Source organism: Triticum aestivum, chromosome 5A (assembly GCF_018294505.1).
Source record: "Triticum aestivum cultivar Chinese Spring chromosome 5A, IWGSC CS RefSeq v2.1, whole genome shotgun sequence".
Classification (NCBI taxonomy): domain Eukaryota; kingdom Viridiplantae; phylum Streptophyta; class Magnoliopsida; order Poales; family Poaceae; genus Triticum; species Triticum aestivum.
In genome coordinates, this window is record NC_057806.1 from 700,298,438 (window position 1) to 700,318,086 (window position 19,649).

Consider the following 19,649-nt stretch of genomic DNA (forward strand, 5'->3'; position numbering starts at 1 on the left):
CCGGCGGCGCGCGAGGCAAGAAAGGGCGAGCAGCGGCGGCCTCAATCGGAGCAGCCAGCAGCGGCAAGGGATGGCGTCGGCGCGGCAGTAGGCAGCGGCAGCAGGGGTGAGCAAAGACGGGCGCGAGGGCCGCTGCAAGGCGTGGGCGGGCATATCCATTCGCGGCCAGAAGTCCACGGTGGGCGCGGCATGTGAAGGAAATATGCCCTAGAGGCAATAATAAAGTTGTTATTTTATATTTTCTTATTCATGATAAATGTTTATTATTTATGCTAGAATTGTATTGATCAGAAACCCAAATACATGTGTGAATACATAGACAAACACTGTGTCCCTAGTGAGCCTCTACTTGACTAGCTCGTTGATCAAAGATGGTTAAGGTTTCCTAACCATGGACATGAGTTGTCATTTGATAACGGGATCACATCATTAGAAGAATGATGTGATGGACAAGACCCATCTGTTATCTTATCATAATGATCGTTCAGTTTTATTGCTATTGCTTTCTTCATGTCAAATACATATTCCTTCGACTATGAGATTATGCAACTCCCGGACACCAGAGGAATACCTTGTGTGCTATAAAACGTCACAACGTAACTGGGTGATTATAAAGATGCTCTAGAGGTATCTCCGAATGTGTTTGTTGGGTTGGCATAGATCGAGATTAGGATTTGTCACTCCGAGTATCGGAGAGGTATCTCTGTGCCTCTCGGTAATACACATCATAAGAAGCCTTGCAAGCAAAGTGACTAATGACTTAGTTGTAGGATGATGTATTATGGAACCAGTAAAGAGACTTGCCGGTAACAAGATTGAACTAGGTATGAAGATACCGACGATTGAATCTCGGGCTAGTAACATACCGATGGACAAAGGGAATTGTGTATGTTGTCATTACGGTTCGACCGATAAATATCTTCGTAGAATATGTAGGAGCCAATATGAGCATCCAAGTTCCGCTATTGGTTATTGACCGGAGAGGTGTCTCGGTTATGTCTATATAGTTCTCGAACCCGTAGGGTCCGCACACTTAACGTTCCATGACGATATAGTATTGTATGAGTTATGTGATTTGGTGACCGAATGTTGTTTGGACTCCCGGATGAGATCACGGACATGACGAGGAGTCTCGAAATGGTCGATAGGTAAAGATTGATATATAGGATGATGGTATTCGGACACCGAAAGTGTTCCGGAGGGTATCAGGTACATATAGGGTCACTGGAAGGGGTTCCGGGCACCCCCGGCAAAGATATGGGCTTAATGGGCCAAGGGAGGGACAGACCAGCCCAGAAGGGGTTGATGCTCCCCTCCACCAAGCCAGACAGCCCTAGGGAAAGGAAAGGGGGGAAGGCAAGTCCCTCCTTCCTTCCCCTCCTCAAGGGAGAAAAGGAAAGGGGGGCACCACCTCCCCCTTCCTTCCCCTGGCGCCTATATAAGGAAAGGGGGGCGAACCAGGGCAGGAGCCCAAGTGGGATCCGGCCTCACTTGGGGCGCCCCTTGGCCTCTCCCCTCTCCCACCTATATATATGAGGAGGGGGCGCCTAGAACATTCAACATCAATTGTTAGCCGTGTGCGCCGTCCCCCTCCACAGTTTACACCTCTGGTCATAGTTTTGCGGTGCTTAGACGAAGCCCTGCGAGAATCACTTCACCATCACCGTCACCATGCCGTTGTGCTGGCGGAACTCATCTACTACCTCGACACCTTGCTGGATCAAGAAGGCGAGGGGCATCACCGAGCTGAACGTGTGCAGAACTCGGAGGTGTCGTACGTTCGGTGCTTGATCGGTCGGAGCTAGAGGAAGTTCGACTACATCAACCGCGTTGTCAAACGCTTCTTCTTTCGGTCTACGAGGGTACGTAGACACACTCTCCCCTTGTTGCTATGCATCTCCTAGATCGATCTTGCGTGAGCGTAGGAATTTTTTTAAAATTGCATGCTATGTTTCCCAACAGCAAGACGTGTGGGACGTGGGCGTGGGGCACGGCCATGGCGGCCTTGCCGGATCTGGGTGGCTATGGTGACGGAATCAGGAGAAGGAAAGGGGGAAGGGGCGGCAGCTTACACCGGGTGCAACGAGAAGGGCTCAACAGAGAAGGGGACGCCTCGGTGGTGGAGGATCGAGCGCCGATGCACGACGACCGCAGGGGAGGAAGAAGATGCACGCAATGTGGGGACGGCTCCATGGCTTTGCTCCGTCATTTGTTTGTTTTTTTCTCCACCGTGCGAATTATAAAATGTTTGCCACATGTCATAAAAATAATCATGTATTTTCAAAATTTTCGTCGGGTCTTAGATTTTTCTTTCTATCTTATCTAGAAAATGTATTTTCTCAAATTCATGAACATTTTTTAAATGGGAAAACCTTGTTTTTGCCACTATAGTTTTTGCCCACTTTGCTTATGCCATTCTAGAATTTGACATGTCACTTTTGCCACCCTTAGCTTTTGACAATTATCACAATTTCCATCCATGGCAAAAATAAAATTTTCAGAGTGGCAATTGTGATACATTTCAAAATCTAAGAGTGGCAAAAGTGATATAAAGAATTATTGCTTTTGCCATCCAATGGCATTTGTGATGTATTGTCAAAAGGCGGGAGTGGCAAAAGTGAGATGTCAAATTCTAGAATGGCATAAGCAAAATGGGCAAAAACTAGAATGGCAAAAACAAAGTTTTCCCTTTTTAAATTGTTTTTAACGCCCAATGATCATCTTAAATTGTTTATAAAATGTTCGTCATATATTCTTTTTTTAAATGCACAAATTCCGTGCTCCCGCCAAAAAAAGTGTCCTGCAAAAAAAATACACAAAATTGTAGCTCCTAAACTATACATTCAAAACCAAATTTGTAAGTTGTAACTCCTAAACTATAGATTCAAAACTAATTTTGTAGATCGAACCATGACAATGCGTGAACTGAGAGGCAAGGAGTGAAGGAAAGGCACACCCCATGTATGCCTGCTGTTTAATTTTCTTTTCCTGATTTGTTTTAATTCTGCTTTACCAAACAAGAAAACAATCCCTGTTTCGTAGAGATGCATTGGCTTATGTTGTGTGTGTAATGTGCAGCGCCCAGACAAGACAAAAACTGGGCTGGAGATGCAGGCCAACATAGAACGCATGGTCGTAACAGAAAACGAAAATCAAATGAACAAACAATCAACAAGTCTGGGTGGGCTTGTTTTTTGATGATATGTGCTGAAGTCATTATGTCACATTTAGATCTAGATGTGCCATAGACACACCCTAATACAAAATACTCCCTCCCTCCCTACCAGGTGCAGAGGTAATACTATGCGTCAGATTAATTAATAAGGCCCACTCATGACAGTGTATGATCCCATGACACAAATATGTAGAGTAGTAATTTGGTACTGTAAGTTCTCTTATGGTGCAGACCCTTTTTTTTGTGGGTATATACTGAGTAGAAAATATGATTCCTGGATGTTTCAGACAAACTTTGCATTCAAATCTTCCATGTTTCACAGAAATTCTGTCACCGGTAAAAATGTTTCTCAAAATTCAGATCATGACATCTTTCTCCAGCTCTCATGAAACTCCAAACTGGAAAATGGGCCTACTCCTACGGTGGGGAACCAAACCAGCGCTAGGATTGGCTCCATCGACCAATGGCTTCTCCTACCCTAATCCTATCGCCAGCCTTGACGCAGAAGCCGAAATCCGAAGAGACCGTCCTGTCCTCCCTCGCCTTGGACAGGGGCGCTTCAAATACGACGACCACGGTCGACCCCATGTGGAATCCTGCTACCTGGAAATGGCGGGACGGGCATCAGAACTCTGCTACCTGGAAATCCTGCTATCAGTGAAATGAAAACTGGGGCTGAGTTTACCTCTTGCCCCTTTTTAACCATCATGCCGGTGCCTTCGGGTTCATAAACACGCTCATCGTAAGGTTGGGAGTGAAGTGTCATGGACCCTGGACTGTTTGTCCTCAGCTCCGGTTCAATGAGCAGCTGAAAAGAGTAGAACATCAGTAACATATGTAGAAATCTATCTGGCGCATAATTCGGTATGGTGCAGAAGAGATACTTTGATGGAGCCAACATTAGTAGCACCAACAGCTGCAATTGCAACAAACCCTTCTTTCCATTGACCCTCAAGTACTACCTGTCGTTAACAGTGACAGATTCAGTAAGAACGGCAGTGCCAATGAAAGATTGATGATAAATAGCTCAGCTATAGTTCATCAATGTTTATCACAGAATGCTAGAATAGGTAAGATAGTGAAATTACCCTTTCATTCTCGATATATAGATTTCTGATGGTCCGCACAGCACGTTCATTTGTTGGGAAAAGATTACCTAAAAACACAACATGTTTGTAATACTCAAGTTCCCTCAAAGTTTCACAGGTATACTGCAGAACAGAATAAACGCAAACCTGAGAAATGTCGACGTTTGAAAATATTCCAATCAACAGGAGAGTGAACTCGATGATAATCACCAGGGTGCAAGTACAGGACACAATAAAAGATTCCTCTCTTTGGGCTGACAAGCAGGAGTTTAAGTTAATATCCACTATTAGTTGAAATGAGCGCCTTCAGTAACATGTGCTGAGAAGCATTTAACAGTACAAGTAATACATCAACTTGAAGAGACAAAGAGTACACAAAAGAAAAATAAGTTTTGTAAAAAAAATCTGAACAATGACAGAAAAAGTTTTTGTTAGTGAGAATCTGGAGAAGAATAATGCTACTACTAGGCTTGCAGCTTAGAGCAGTATATTGCATTACATGCAGCCAGATTTCTGTTAAAAAACACAGATGTCATGGGCAATCCCACAAGAACAGAGCCCATGCATGTACTAAAGCAAATTTCAAGTGAAAAGGGTATACTGGAACATAAGTACATGACAGTAAATCAAACATGACTGCATATATGTACTTGGAAGCATCAATTAACAGGACAGCATATACATCTCAAATATAAAGTGCACTTGTGAAAGGGCTTCTACAGGCATGGTAGTCGCAACACTCAGAAGGCCAAAACATCCCTACAAACCGAAGGGTTTCTATGATGCTTGTCTTTCCTAAACCAGCTTATACAATTATCTCAGATATGTCACTTCTAAATCTAATTATGAATACCTCAGCAGTGTTCGATCCCGAAGTTTAGGTGAAGCCACAGATACTCGCCACCATGATTTTGCATTCGAGCTCTCAGGCACATTTTGTTCTGTTTGCTCTCCAGAAATATCTTTTTCTGTGGCATCATGAAGCGATGAACTAGCACCAACAAGAGAAGAAACAGGATAAGAAAAGCCTTTGACTTGCTCAATCATGGTTCCTGGACCCCTGAGCTGTCCAAGCCGCAAAACTTTCCCATCGACAGGACTCACCTAATTATAGAATTCCACACACAGATCAGATAAGTCTTGACTCTATAACCATCACCACATTAGACATATAGCGGAATAATATATAGTTACCAGTTACCAGGCAATTTGGATCTGGATCGATAGGCCTTGACCCTTCTTTGAGACTGCGGATGAAGAATGCCTGCAAAGAAGGATATTCTTCCAGGGGCAGAGCAGGTTCTTGCAAATCTACAGTATGGAACAGTCAATATCTCGTTTGAAAGATGAAAAATGAAGTTTCCCAAATATAGGCATAATAAATATCAAGAGTTCAAACACAGTACAGACGAGAGAAGAAAAGCAGATATATGCCACTAAGCACTAGTAGTTGCTTGAAATTTTCTGAAGAACTTGTTTTGTTGGTATTGCTACATATCATCAGGGCTCAGACTTCTTGTACATTATAAACTTGAACAGACTAATATATTATTTTATTTTTGCGGGTGAGAACAGACTAATATTAGATGACATATTGCAAGAATTATATGATTTGGAAGGCAAGTCAACCAGAGACTGGAGAACTAAATTTTCCTAACAGACTGTAGATTAAGAATTTTATCACGACACAAGAATACATACTGGAGTGGAATGCTCTGGCCCATGCTTTGTAGATAGCAGGACGCATGAACACCGGAACCTCCTGCAAGAAATTAAATCAATTCATGAATCGAGCAGCGGAAGAATACATACAGTTTCTGTAAATACAGAGAATACACACCACTTCCATCAAGTATCCCCAGACACGCGACATCGAACGCAGTGGTAGAAGCCTCAGAAACGAAGCCTGTAATTGAAAACGGCGTCATTGCACAGCCACGGTGATGAATTCCAGACAAAAGCAAATGGTTCCAGCAGTAACTAGAGTACCTTAAGGTCTGGCGAGAATTCCGGCTCGATTCCTTGCTCCTTCCTTTCGACAAGCTATAGTAACTCATGAAAGAAAGTGTCACGCACATTGAACAAGATGTCCATGTTGAGGCTTTGCATACACATTGTTAAAGCTTGCACAGATTACCTACCTGTTTGCCATCGTACATTCGCTTGGCGTGTAGAACGCCAAGCATGAGAAGGACTGCTGCCGAGGCGCCGGGCAGAAGGAACTTGCCTGAAAACCGACAGGGGCAAGCACAAACAATGTCAGCAGTGACACACCCTGAGATGATGGACGGGAAACACAAAACAGACGAAAAAATTGACAGGCTTCAGAGATGTAGTAGAGTGACTAATTAAGCAACATGTGTGGTTCAGTTGTAGTATGACGCAGTAACGCGCTAGCAAAATCAGTGGCGCGGAACTCGCTGCTCAAATCGAAGCCCAAAGAGGAAAAGGGAGAGGCTAAAATGGGCAGGACTGATGGAGCAGGAATCGCGGTCGGCAGCGGCAGTGCGGAGTCCGCGGGAGTCGTCCGGCCCGGTCCAGTGGAGTAGACTCTGCGATGGTCGCTCACTACAGGGCCCGCCCGCCCGAACACCTAGCAGTAGCAGCAGCGTCCATCTTGCATCGAATCATGAGAGGTTTTCTCTGGTAGGTCGGGGCTTAGAGGGATGACCGGGGTGGTGGCCAGCAACGGCGGTGGGAAAAGAGGTTGAGGGTGGCAATGCTGTGTGCGGTAGCGCCCGTCGGGGGATTGGTCAAGGTATACCTGGCCATGGACAGCCCAAGATGCTTGCCAACAAACAGCACCCGCAGAAAATGCTCATAGCGGCAACTTTGCACAGGAAGGATGCCAGCCAGCCAGCCAGCCAGCAAGCCTTTTGTGCACACTGCTCGGCTCGGCTCGGCGGACTGTTAACGGCGACCACCACACGATTCAGTGACACTAACGCCTAGCAGTACATGGCAGCCGCACAACACACAGCGGATTTACCAACTCGATCCTACAGTTATCTGCACTGGTTCCGTCAGTCGGTCGGAGCAAGATCCGCGGGCGCATTCTCGGCTTTCTCCCCTTCCTATGCTCCACCAGAAGAAGCCTCGTCGCGGGGGCCTACCCCGCATAGTCGGGATCCTCATCGTCATCATCCGTCACGTCCTGCGGAGGACTAGACACCGCGGACGCGGCCTCCTCCTCCTCCTCCTCCTCCTCCGCGTCCTCCTCGTCGCAGGACATGAAGTGATCAGCATTCTCCTCAAACTGCTGCGCACAAAGGAAGAAACAACCAATGCAACAAGCAAAATTCATAAACCCAGGCATCAGGAACTAGACACATTTCGTATACAAGGAAAGAAAGAGCAGTGATAACGTTCATATATAATACACCACCAAACTGACCTCATCGGAAGGCGCCTCTGTTTCTCTTTCACTTCCTTGAGCAGCAGCCTCTTCCTCTGCCACCTGCCTGGAGGCTGATTTCGCCTTGTCTTCGTAAGGCCTGCACCGGTCGTCCTGCACACTCTTAAAAAGGGCGAACGAAGAGCGGAGGTGGAACGTGGCCTTCTGCAGATGGTCGAGAAGCGCGGCTTCCTTCGCGAGGCCCTCCTTCGCGTCTTCAGCGTCAAAACCATGCCCTGGTGGAAGGATACCCTCGGTGTGGCTGAGCCGGGCGCTTGTGGTGGGCACTTGGCGCGATAAGTCGCATGCCCTTGCCAGCAGCACGTCGATCTGACTCAAGGCTGCAGTTGCAACATTATCGTTGCTCCTCTTAGACTCGGGGGCGACGCCGTTGCTGCTGCCCGCCATGGCTGGGGCTGGATCACCATCGGTCACTGCCCCTTGGGGGTCCATGGTCTTCTTTGGCGTTGAACGCCGGAGCCGGGAGCTTCTTGCAATTGGTGGGACAGAACAGATTGGTTCGACAATTAATTCATAGTACACTATGTCCTTATGAGCCTTCCACTGAAAAAACAAACAACAACAACATAAGGTTACTTAGAAGCAAACAAAACAAAAGGATGATGATGAACAAGGGAAGTACAGACTGCTAATACGAGAAGAAGTCCAAAAGCATATCAAGTAGGTAAACTCACGGGTAATTTGCCGTAAAGCCAGGTCTGGGGGTCAGGACCCCCCTTTTGAATCAAGTCAGCGCTGGCTATCTTCTTAAGGTTATCATCGGTCATGAAATGGGTTCGCGGGGTCCGCGTATCCAACTCAGAAACTTTCCTCAAGTTGCAGCAATCAAGGTAGATCAAGAGGGGCGCGATGGCGCAGCCCGTGATAGCCTGCCACAGAGCCTTGCCGCTTTGATACCTCACCACCGCTCTCTGCAGCTCATCGACAAGCAGCTGGCAGAAATCCATGTCCGCCATCTTATCAAAATCCAGATCTTCCAGCATTGCCGCCTCCCTAGAGACGCGCGTGGAGGCCCCCGGGCAGATCACCTTCATGAAAACAACCAGGAAAAAAACCTTGAGCGCCAACTCATCTTTCTCCTCGTCCTCCACCAGCCGCTTAAGCAGACCCCGGAGATCCCTCGTCATGATGATATCAGACCTTTTAAACCCGAGCTCTTGCTTCAGCTTCATCACTGCCTTGTCGTAGCCGCTTTCCGCGGGCCTTGGGGCCGTGTGCCCTCCTTGAGGCAGGCCGAAAAGGTGGTGAATGGCGTCGCTGGTGATAGCGATGACCTTTGATTCCCCGAGCTTCATTGTCATGGTTGCTGGGTCTATCCTGCCCATGAGGAAGCCGATGAGAGGCCGGCTGATGAGCCCCCTGACCTTGCCGTCCAACATGGCGCCGAACCCCGCCTTGCGGACCCTCGACAGGTGCCGGTCCTTGAGCAGCTCCGCGCACTCGAATAACTCCTTGAGCGAGCACCTGATGGTCTTGTTGAATCCCCGCTTAAGCTTCATATTGGCTTCGTATTCATACGCGGTGCCACGAGCTCGCTTCCTCTTGGTGGATCTCTTCACAAACTCGTACTGCAAAAACATTAGAGCGGTCAGAAGAGGAAGTTCAGGACCTGAACATGTGGAAGTACACAAGAGGAAAACCAATGCAACACTGTAGCCAGCCCCAATCATGTTTTTACGAGAAATGTATCTTATCGATGTGCTTTGAACATGAAAACATGCTCCAGGTGGATACGGTCCACCGTCAATAATCCGCGAAGATTTGCAACTAAACTAGCAATGTGGGAGTAGAAAGGTTTGACCGTTCGAGTAGTAGCATACCTGTGTGGCCGCCGGCGCCTCCGGCGGCCGTAGGCGTGCACTCGAACGGCGCTGGGGGTACGGAGGCGTTCCCAGCTTGCCGCATGCGCGTGCGAGCTCCACCATCCTCTCCTCCGCCTCTGGTCGCTGGAGGTCAACTTCCTCCTCCTCCGCCGCCGTCTCCGAGCCGAGGGACGGCACCCTCTCGGAGGCGCGGGGATCCGGAAAGGCCTCGGTGCCTGGGTAGAGAAGTGCGGCTTCCTTCGAGAGGCCCTCATTCGCGGCTTCAGCATCAAAACCGTGCCCGGGTGGAAGAATTCCCTCGGTGTGGCCGAGTCGGGCACTTGAAGTAGGCACTTGGCGCGATACATCGCATGCCCTTGCCAGCAGCACGTTGATCTGATTCAGCGCTGTAGCTGAAACATTATCATTGCTCTTCTCGGACTCAGGAGTGACGCTATTACTGCTGCCCTCGACGGCTGGAGCTGGAGCGTCATCAGCCACTGCCCCTTGGGGGTCAATGGTCTTCTTCGACGATGAACGTCGGAGCTGGGCACCTCTTGCAATTGGCGGCACCGAACAAATTGGTTTGACAATTAATTTATAGTACACTATGTCCTTGTGAGCCTTCCACTGCAAATAAATAAATAAATGATAATGTTACTTAGGACCAAACAAAACAAAAAGGGAAGTACGAGACTGCTAATGAGAGAAGTCCAAAAGCATATCAAGTAAACTCACCGGTAATTTGCCGTAAAGCCAGGTCTGGGGGTCAGGACCCCCCTTTTCAATCAAGTCAGCGATGGATATCTTCTTAAGGTTATCATCGGTCATGAAATGGGTTCGAGGGGTCCGTGTATCAAACTCAGAAACTTTCCTCAAGTTGCAGCAATCAAGGTAGATCAAGAGAGGCGCGATGGCGCAGCCTGTGATAGCCTGCCACAAAGCCTTGCCGCTTTGATACCTCACCACCGCTCTCTGCAGCTCATCGACAAGCAGCTGGCAGAAATCCATGTCCGCCATCTTATCAAAATCGAGATATTCCAGCATTGCCGCCTCCCTAGAGACACGTGCGGAGGCCCCCGGGCAGATCACCTTCATGAAAACAACCAAGAAAAAAACCTTGAGCGCCAACTCATCTTTCTCCTTGTCCTCCACCAGCCGCTTAAGCAGACCCCGCAGATCCCTCGTCATGATGATATCAGACCTTTTAAACCCGAGCTCTTGCTTCAGCTTCATCACTGCCTTGTCGTAGCCGCTTTCTGCGGGCCTCGGGGCCGTGTGCCCTCCTTGAGGCAGGCCGAAAAGGTGGTGAATGGCATCACTAGTGATAGCAACGACCTTTGATTCCCCGAGCTTCATTGTCATGCTTGCTGGGTCTATCTTGCCCATGAGGAAGCCGATGAGAGGCCGGCTGATTAGCCCCCTGACCTTGCCGTCCAGCATGGCGCCGAAGCCTGCCTTGCGGACCCTCGCCAGGTGCCGGTCCTTGAGCAGCTCCGCGCACTCGAAGAACTCCTTGAGCGAGCACCTGATGGTCTTGTTGAATCCCCTCTTAAGCTTCATATTGGCTTCGTTTTCATACACGGTGCCACGAGCTCGCTTCCTCTTGGTGGATCTCTTCACGAACTCGTACTGCAAAAACATTAGAGTGGTCAGAAGAGGAAGTTCAGGACCTGTACATGTGGAAGTACACAAGAGGAAAACCAATGCAACACAGTAGAGGAAAATCACGTTTTTATGAGAAATGTATCTTAGTGATGTGCTTTGAACATGAAAACACGCTACAGGTAGAGACGGTCCACCGTCAGGAATCTGCGAAGATTTGCAACTAAACTAGCAATGTGGGAGTAGAGAGGTATGACCGTTCGAGTAGTAGCATACCTGTGTGGCCGTCGGCGCCTGCTGCGGCCGCAGGCGCGCACTCGAACGGCGCTGGGGGTACGGGGGCGTCCCCAGCTCGCCGCATGCGCGCGAGAGCTCCATCATCGTCTCCTCCGCCTCCGGTCGCCGAAGGTCGACCTCCCCCTCCTCCCCTGCCGTCTCTGAGCCCAGAGACGGCATGCTCTCGGCGGCGCGGGGATCCGGAAAGGCCTCGGTGCCTGGGTAGAGAAGTGCGGCTTCCTTCGAGAGGCCCTCCTTCGTGGTTTCAGCATCAAAACCGTGCCCGGGTGGAAGAATGCCCTCGCTGTGGCTGAGTCGGGCACTTGAAGTAGGCACTTGGCGCGATAGATCGCATGCCCTTGCCAGCAGCACGTCGATCTGATTCAGGGCTGTAGCTCCAACATTATCATTGCTCTTCTCGGACTCAGGAGCGATGCCATTACTGCTGCTCGCCATGGCTGGAGCAGGAGCGTCATCAGCCACTGCCCCTTGGGGGCCAATGGTCTTCTTCAACGATGAACGCCGGAGCTGAGCACCTCTTGCAATTGGTGGCACCAAACAAATTGGTTCGACAATTAATTCATAATACACTATGTCCTTGTGAGCCTTCCACTGCAAAAAAAAAAAGCATAATGTTACTTAGAACCAAACAAAACAAAAAGGGAAGTACAAGACTGCTAATGATAGAAGTCCAAAAGCATATCAAGTAAACTCACCGGTAATTTGCCGTAAAGCCAGGTCTGGGGATCAGGAACCCCCTTCTGAATCAAGTCAGCGCTGGCTATCTTCTTAAGGTTATCAACGGTCATGAAATGGGTTCGAGGGGTCCGCGTATCCAACTCAGAAACTTTCCTCAAGTTGCAGCAATCAAGGTAGATCAAGAGGGGCGCAATGGCGCAGCCCGTGATACCCTGCGACAAAGCCTTGCCGCTTTGATACCTCACCACAGCTTTCTGCAGCTCATCGACAAGCAGCTGGCAGAAATCCATGTCCACCATCTTATCAAAATCCAGATCTTCCAGCATTGCCGCCTCCCTAGAGACGCGCGCGGAGGCCCCCGGGCAGATCACCTTCATGAAAACAACCAAGAAAAATACCTTGAGGGCCAACTCATCTTTCTCTTGGTCCTCCACCAGCCGCTTAAGCAGACCCCGCAGATCCCTCGTCATGATGTTATCAGACCTTTTAAACCCGAGCTCTTGCTTCAGCTTCATCACTGCCTTATCGTGGCCGTTTTCCGAAGGTCTCGGGGCAGGGTGCCCTCCTTGAGGCAGGCCGAAAAGATGGTGAATGGCGTCGCTGGTGATAGCGATGACCTTTGATTCCCCGAGCTTTATTGTCATGGTTGCTGGGTCTATCTTGCCCATGAGGAAGCCGATTAGAGGCCGGCTAATGAGCCCCCTTACCTTGCCGTCCAACATGGCGCCGAACCCCGCTTTGCGGACCCTCGCCAGGTGGCGGTCCTTGAGCAGCTCCGCGCACTCGAAGAACTCCTTGAGCGAGCACCTGATGGCCTTGTTGAACCCCCGCTTAACCTTCACATCGGTTTCATTTTCATACGTGGTGCCACGAGCTCTCTTCCTCTTGGCGGATCTCTTCACGAACTCGTACTGCAAAAACATTAGAGCAGAACGGGAAGTTCAGGGCCTGAACATGTGGAAGTTCAGAAGAGGAAAAACCAATGCAACCATTCTAGCCCCAATCATTTTTGACGAGAAATGTATCTTCTTATCAGTGTGCTTTCATAAACACATGCTCCAGGTTGAGACGGTCCGCCGTCAGGAATCCGCGAAGATTGCAACTGAACTAGCCATGAGGGACTGAAGAGGTTCAGAGTAGCAGCATAGCATACCGGGGTGGCCTCCGGCCGCCGCAAGCGCATGCTCACACGGCGCTGCGAGGACGGGGGCGTCCCCAGCTTGCCGCACGCGCGTGCGAGCTCCATCATCCTCCCCTCCGCCTCCTGGCGCTGGCGATCGAGCTCCATATCGGCTTCGTTTTCATACGCGGTGCTACGAGCTCTCTTCCTCTTGGTGGATCTCTTGACGAACTCGTACTGCAAAAACATTGAAGCGGTCAGAAGAGGAAGCTCAGGGCCTGTACATGTGGAAGTTCAGAAGATGAAAACCCCAAATCTGTTTTGGATGAGAAAAAATGGTATCTTGTCACATGATCCAGGTTGAGACGGTCCACCATTAGGAATCCGCGAAGGTTCCAACCAAGCTAGGGATGTTGGACTGAAGAGGTTCGGACTGAGTAGCGGTATGGCGTACCTGGGTGGCCGGCGCCGGCGCCGGCGGCTCCCGCGGCCGCAGGCGCGCGCTCGAACGGCGCTGGGGGGACGGGGGCGTCCCCAGCTCGGCGCACGCCCGCGCGAGCTCCATCATCCTCCCCTCCGCCTCCTGCCGCCGGCGGTCGGCCTCCTCCTCCTCCTCCTCCCCCGCCGCCGTCTCCGAGAGAGACGGCGGCATCCTGCCGGCGGCGCGGAGATCCGGCGAGACCTCGCTTCTTGGGGATGGACGCGGCGGCGCGGACGGCCGGCGTTGGGTGCGACGGATTTGGGGATGGAAGACGACCGACCTGGTCGAGTCGAGTGTAGCTCTGCTCTGCTCTGTTTTTTTAGATCAGAGTGCAGCTCTGCTCTGTTGGACTGGCGGGCCTGGGCCTGGGCCTTGCATATTTAGCTGCCCAGCCCATTAGCATGTAGCGGGCCTTAGATTTTACTAGTAAAAAAACATCATTATGTTCTAAAAAACATGATTTACTCAGAAAACATCACATCATTAAAAAAAACTCAGAAAAATCGCATGAAAACATCATGTAAAATTCATGCACTTGTGAATGAATCTTAGGTAGTTGATTCAGCAGACAGGTCACATGAATGAAAATAACATAATTAGCTCCGACGATCTTCTCCGATTAGCGACGCCAAGTTGCTCAAAATACCTCTTTTAAGTACACATAAAAACCACCTTCAGCAGATAATGCGAACTAACAACATCGTTGAGTTACAGTAATGGTTCAAGATTGGAGACGAGAACATCAATCAGCAATTCCACTAACAAATTCACGGAGGGTCAATCTTTCCTTTCTCATGCCTCGCTCACTCCATCGATCTGCTATCCTAACATTCTTCGGTATATCAAAATTCCATTGGCTTTATTTTTCTTTCTTTGGTTGGTCTATAGAGGGATGACCTCGACGTCGTCGTGGTCGCTCTTGCGCGCTTCCAGCTCAGCCCTATTCGATGCTCCATTGGTCTCCGGGTTGGCAGGGGCAGGGGCGGGGGCGGCGTGGTTCTCTGACATGCTCATCTCTTGCACGGGGGGCGGGTTGACGACGGTCATGGGCATGGCGCTGTGGTCGGCCAGGCGGCCTCTCCTCTCGCGGTGCTCCTGGCAGTTGGCGCACCAGTGCAGGCAGCAGTGGGCCATGCATGGGTCGCATGGGGAGTTCTGGTGGAAGAAACACACTGGTCGTTACATCACTGATTATATTAAGGACAAATCACAGGAGGTGCATACAGCTACAGATCAAAGTGGAGAACTCAAAGACTAGCATGAGAAGATCAGACAGAATGCAGTTTACATGGACAGGTACCCAGAGCTAGCATGCTGGTGACTGGTGACAAGAATGGCAACAGATAACATCTATACATCGAGCAAACTGCATACAGAGTTCTATCCAACGATTGTTGCAAGGTTGACGTGCGACACTACACCACAAAGATCACAGAGAAAAATCAGATCAACTACACAGCCAGCTTTTGGGGACCATATCAATGATGTAACTTAAAAGCTAGTCAGCATCTACAAGCATTTTTTTTAAGGACTCGCAGAGGGCCCCCAAATATGGGCACATAAATTCAGGATGCCACAAATTGCCTACACAGTCCAGTAATCACTATTTAAGAATGGTACTTCGATATGCATATTGATGCAAGAGTATGTGACACAGCAAAGGTAGCAGCGTAGGGATTTAATATTCTAACCTTGAGATGATATCTCTTCTGGAGTTCTTGACGGAAAATGCCAGTATAGGTACCACACAGCCACCAACTAAACACCAGACCTTCTCCAATAAGAAACGATGATCTTGGGTCAACACCATGAAATATTGCTGTCAGGATTGCAAGTGTAATCCCTCCTTCCACAAAGATAGCATGGCAAACACAAGGCGTTGTCCAAGGGATATCCTCTCTGAGGGCCTCAACGTTGCGCCCAAACAGCACGCAAGGACAGAACAATCCAGTGCGACCTGGCATGATGAGAAGGCAAAATCTAACAGTTAGATATTATTTTATCAGCAGGCTTTATCAGAACAGAATATTCTAGATATGGCCATCGTCAATGGACACAGTCAAGAATGAAGTGCAGAGCAACAAATATTAAGCTTATGTTTAACTACTCAATATGTTCAGCTTTGAATGTTCCAATAAGAAAGATGCACATGAAACTGCTGAAAAGTGAGAACTACTATCATGGCAAAGTATATTAGACAGCAAGAGGATAAACTCAGTTAATAATGAAGTAAATGATAAAAAAGGACACTAAAGGTATGAGAAATCTTCGCAGTCTTCTCTTATGTTCAAGATGGGCTGTGAATATGTATACAAGAGCAAGAGTACAACAAGTAATAACGAAGCGACATAACATAAAAGTAGCAAGAATTTAAGCAAAAGTACACTATTCAACATTAGACATGAGTTTAACCTGGAACTCGTATCATAGCACAAAGTTGAAACCAGAGTGACTTGGTCTATCGGTGAAGAGGTAGGTGGACAGCTCTTCACAAAAAAGCAAAACCATATACTGCTTGCAGACTTGCAGTATTGGTGAGAAATAATTCCACTCAGAAAAGAGAATACTGGAATCCAAAATTTGTTCCGTGGTTTATCAGAAACTAGCAGTATTTTTACTCCAATTCATTATCACCACACAAGGAAAGCATGAAGTAGGACTGTAAAAGTCCAATGGCAATATCAAACACAACAAAAGTATCCCAATGGCTATGACAATGTTTTGATCCCAAATATACTGAGCTACAAATGTATTGCTCTGAAATCACCACATTCAACCAGCAAGTCCACATGAACCTGTGAACCATTTTTGGCATATCTGATACCGACAATTGGCATCACTTGACTCTTTTATATCGCTAAACAGTCGACCTGTCCCTTGCATGCATGCACATAAGCAGCAGGTACATACAGATACAGTTCCGTGATCCCAAGGAGTATAAGACCTACTGTAATAAATTCCAGCACCATTAACCGCAGCACAAAATCAGGCATAACCCCAATTCAGCCCTAAAAATTTATCCAGACTAACAACGTAGCGATTAGATCCACCGATCCCTGTTTTTTTCTCTATTAACAGCTTGTCTGAATTATGCGCGCCGTCGCCTTGAACAGCATGAATCGAAGGACAGGGGAAGGAACCAACACGGGGCGCCAAAATCAATGAACTCATACCATAGAGGATATGGTGTCTCAGTGAAGTCATACTGTAGGAGATCTCAGGCAAGCATGATCCATTCCATCATAAGAACTCGAGACTATTGACCGAAATGTTGGCACCCAATTAAACATGCGAGGCCACGAATCTGGCACGGGAGGCGCGGCGCCGCAAGGAATCAAAGCAGCGTCGTTGACTCGCTAGAGTAACCGTGAAGGATGGGACGGGCGGAGGGGGAAGGAAAGGGGGGTGGCGAGAAGACGTACAGCTCTCGGGGTCGTCGGTGCACCCGAAGATCCCGGTGGACCACGGCTCGTCGGCGGGCGGCTCGTAGCTCTCCGGGAGGACCTGGCCGCACTCGCCGCACCTCCGGCCCTCGAGCTGCAGCAGATCGGATCGGGCAACGGGGTGAGACGACAGGAGCGCGGGACGAGAAGGAGAGGGGGAAGAGGCGCACCTGGGGGACGTGGACGGGCTGGTTGAGCTCGCCGGGGCGGATGTCCTCGCCGGGGGCGTCCTGGTCCTTGGTGAGCTTGACGTAGCGGGACGGGTGGCCCTCCTCCGCCATTGCTTGCCGGCGGCGGCGACCCGGCGGACACTGCTAGAGTAGTCGAAGAGAGGCAGCCAGATCTGACCTGACCGGGAAGGGGACACGACGCGCTTCCTCTTTGCGTCTTTGGCTTTGGCTTTGGGTTTGGGGGGTTTCACAGACACACGCCTATACGAATATAAAAATCTCTATCTGTATAATATTCTCTAAAGTAGTGAAATGCGACCAAAATCCCAAGGTGGACACACAAAATCCAGAGTTCTAAAACCTGGTGCACGTATTTATTCTGAATTTATTTCAGGATTTCCGACGATACGCATTCAACGGGAGGAGACGTTTCCGTCGACTACGAGGCGTCTACGGTGGCTTCGTGAAATCTCAAGACGACATGTCGGCTCAGTCTCTTGGAGGTGCTTATAAGGATAGGCTGTGAGTGTGTGTGCGTTCATAGGGGTGAGCATATGCGTGTATATATAAGCGCTTGCGTCTGTACTGTGTTTAAAAAAATGAAAACGAAAACGAAAAAGATAATGACCGAACGTCAGAATTTTGAGCCCGAAGACTATTTTCCTATCCGATGTTGCTGCACTGATCACGGTGCAGGGTGCTCGCCATGTCAGCTTGTGGAGCCGTTCCCTCCGACAACGACCTCGTACGAACGTCCTCCGTTTCACTCACCTCCGCCATTCCTCGCTTCCTTATCCTCCGTCTCCATCATTCAACATCAATCGCTCTGGTCGATGGTCGTCGCTCGGGTCGCCGACCTTCATCATTCTCCTCTGTAATCTCTCTCTCTCTCTCTCTCTCTCTCTCTCCCTCTCTCTCTCTCTCTCTCTCTCTCTCTCTCTCTCTCTCTCTCTCTCTTCCGCCAGTAGCACGAACCGAAGGTCACAAACTTGCGCAACACACCCCGACGAGCTACATCCATTCTCACTGAGTAGGGGGCTTGACGGAAATATGCTCTAGAGGCAATAATAAAGTTGTTATTTTATATTTCCTTATTCATGATAAAGGTTTATTTTTCATGCTATAATTGTATTGATCGGAAACCTAAATACATATGTGAATACATAAACAAATACCGTATCCCTAGTAAGCCTCTACTAGACTAGCTCGTTGATCAAAGCTGGTTAAGGTTTCATAACCATAGACATGTGTTGTCATTTAATAATGGGATCACACCATTAGGAGAATGATGTGATGGACAAGACCCATCCGTTAGCTTAGCATAATGATCGTTCAGTTTATTGCTATTGCTTTCTTCATGTCAAATACATATTCCTTCGACTACGAGATTATGCAACTCCCGGATACCGAAGGAATACCTTGTGTTCTATCAAATATCACAATGTAACTGGGTGATCATAAAGATGCTCTACAGGTATCTCCGAAGGTGTTTGTTGAGTTGGCATAGATCGATATTAGGGTTTGTCATTCCGAGTATTAGAAATGTATCTCTTGGCCCTCTCGGTAATACACATCATAAGCTTGCAAGCAAACGACTAAGGAGTTAGTCATGAGGTGATGTATTATGGAACGAGTAAAAAGACTTGCCGGCAATGAGATGGAACTAGGTATAAAGATACCGATGATCGAATCTTGGGCAAGTAACATACCAATGGACAAAGAGAATTACGTATGTTGTCATAACGGTTCGACCAATAAAGATCTTCGTAGAATATGTAAGAGCCAACATGGGCATCCAGGTTCTGTTATTGGTTATTGACCGGAGAAATTTCTCGGTCATGTCTACATAGTTCTTGAACCCGTAGGGTCCGCACGCTTAACATTCCATGACGATATAGTATTATATGAGTTATGTGATTTGGTGACCGAATGTTGTTCGGAGTCCCAGATGAGATCACGGACATGACGAGGAGTCTCGAAATGGTCAAGAGGTAAAGATTGATATATAGGACGATGGTATTCCGACACCTAAAGTGTTCCGGAGGGTACCGGGTACATATCGGATCACCGGAAGGGGTTCCGGCACCCCTGGCAAAAGATATGGGCCTTATGGGCCAAGAGGGGAAACGCATCAGCCACAAGGAGCTGGTGCGCCCCCCCCCCTCCCATATCGGCCGCCCCAAGGTGGAAAAGGAAATGAGGAGGAGGAAAGGAAAGAAAGGGAATATGATTCCCACTTCCTTCTCTCCCCCCTCTCTTTCCTTCCCCCTCCGATAAATATGCAGGGGGCACGCGGCTTGGGAGGAGGCTAAGTAGGATTCGGTCCTACTTGGGGCGCCTCCTGGCCTCTCCCTCCCCCTCCCACCTACATATAT

General features: G+C 48.8%; 1 protein-coding gene across 2 annotated transcripts; it reads right to left on the reverse strand.

The window, feature by feature from the left end:
* Positions 1-3,454: 3,454 nt before the first annotated feature.
* Positions 3,455-17,519, reverse strand: LOC123106115 (phosphatidylserine decarboxylase proenzyme 1, mitochondrial). Of its 2 annotated transcripts, XM_044528324.1 has the most exons (24): positions 17,275-17,519; positions 17,084-17,198; positions 15,353-15,618; positions 14,559-14,816; positions 13,214-13,417; positions 12,078-12,971; positions 11,362-11,973; positions 10,219-11,112; positions 9,499-10,110; positions 8,353-9,246; positions 7,658-8,221; positions 7,377-7,522; positions 6,998-7,093; positions 6,405-6,498; positions 6,253-6,306; positions 6,104-6,169; positions 5,965-6,025; positions 5,465-5,574; positions 5,117-5,367; positions 4,411-4,517; positions 4,264-4,331; positions 4,060-4,137; positions 3,861-3,983; positions 3,455-3,778 (listed from the first exon to the last, which is right to left on the reverse strand). In XM_044528324.1, the coding sequence occupies exons 1-24, from the start codon at positions 17,383-17,385 to the stop codon at positions 3,617-3,619; spliced, it is 6,840 nt and encodes a 2,279-aa protein (XP_044384259.1). In that variant the 5' UTR covers positions 17,386-17,519; the 3' UTR covers positions 3,455-3,616. The 2 variants fall into 2 exon arrangements, with proteins under 2 accessions (XP_044384259.1, XP_044384258.1); XM_044528323.1 differs by lacking the exons at positions 7,658-8,221; positions 8,353-9,246; positions 9,499-10,110; ... (6 more) ...; positions 17,084-17,198; positions 17,275-17,519 and having other exon boundaries at positions 6,405-6,490; positions 7,028-7,443.
* Between the last annotated feature and the right edge of the window lie 2,130 nt (positions 17,520-19,649).

What these genes read in the sequence shown, in the direction of transcription:
- LOC123106115 (XM_044528324.1), bottom strand. Translation starts at nt 17,385, where the DNA reads ATGGCGGAGGAGGGCCACCCGTCCCGCTACGTCAAGCTCACCAAGGAC. An exon ending in GGGGATACTTGATGGAAGTG is followed by an intron (nt 6,026 to 6,103) that starts GTGTGTATTCTC and finishes AATTTCTTGCAG; the next exon opens with GAGGTTCCGGTGTTCATGCG. An exon ending in CAAACGTCGACATTTCTCAG is followed by an intron (nt 4,332 to 4,410) that starts GTTTGCGTTTAT and finishes TTGTGTTTTTAG; the next exon opens with GTAATCTTTTCCCAACAAAT.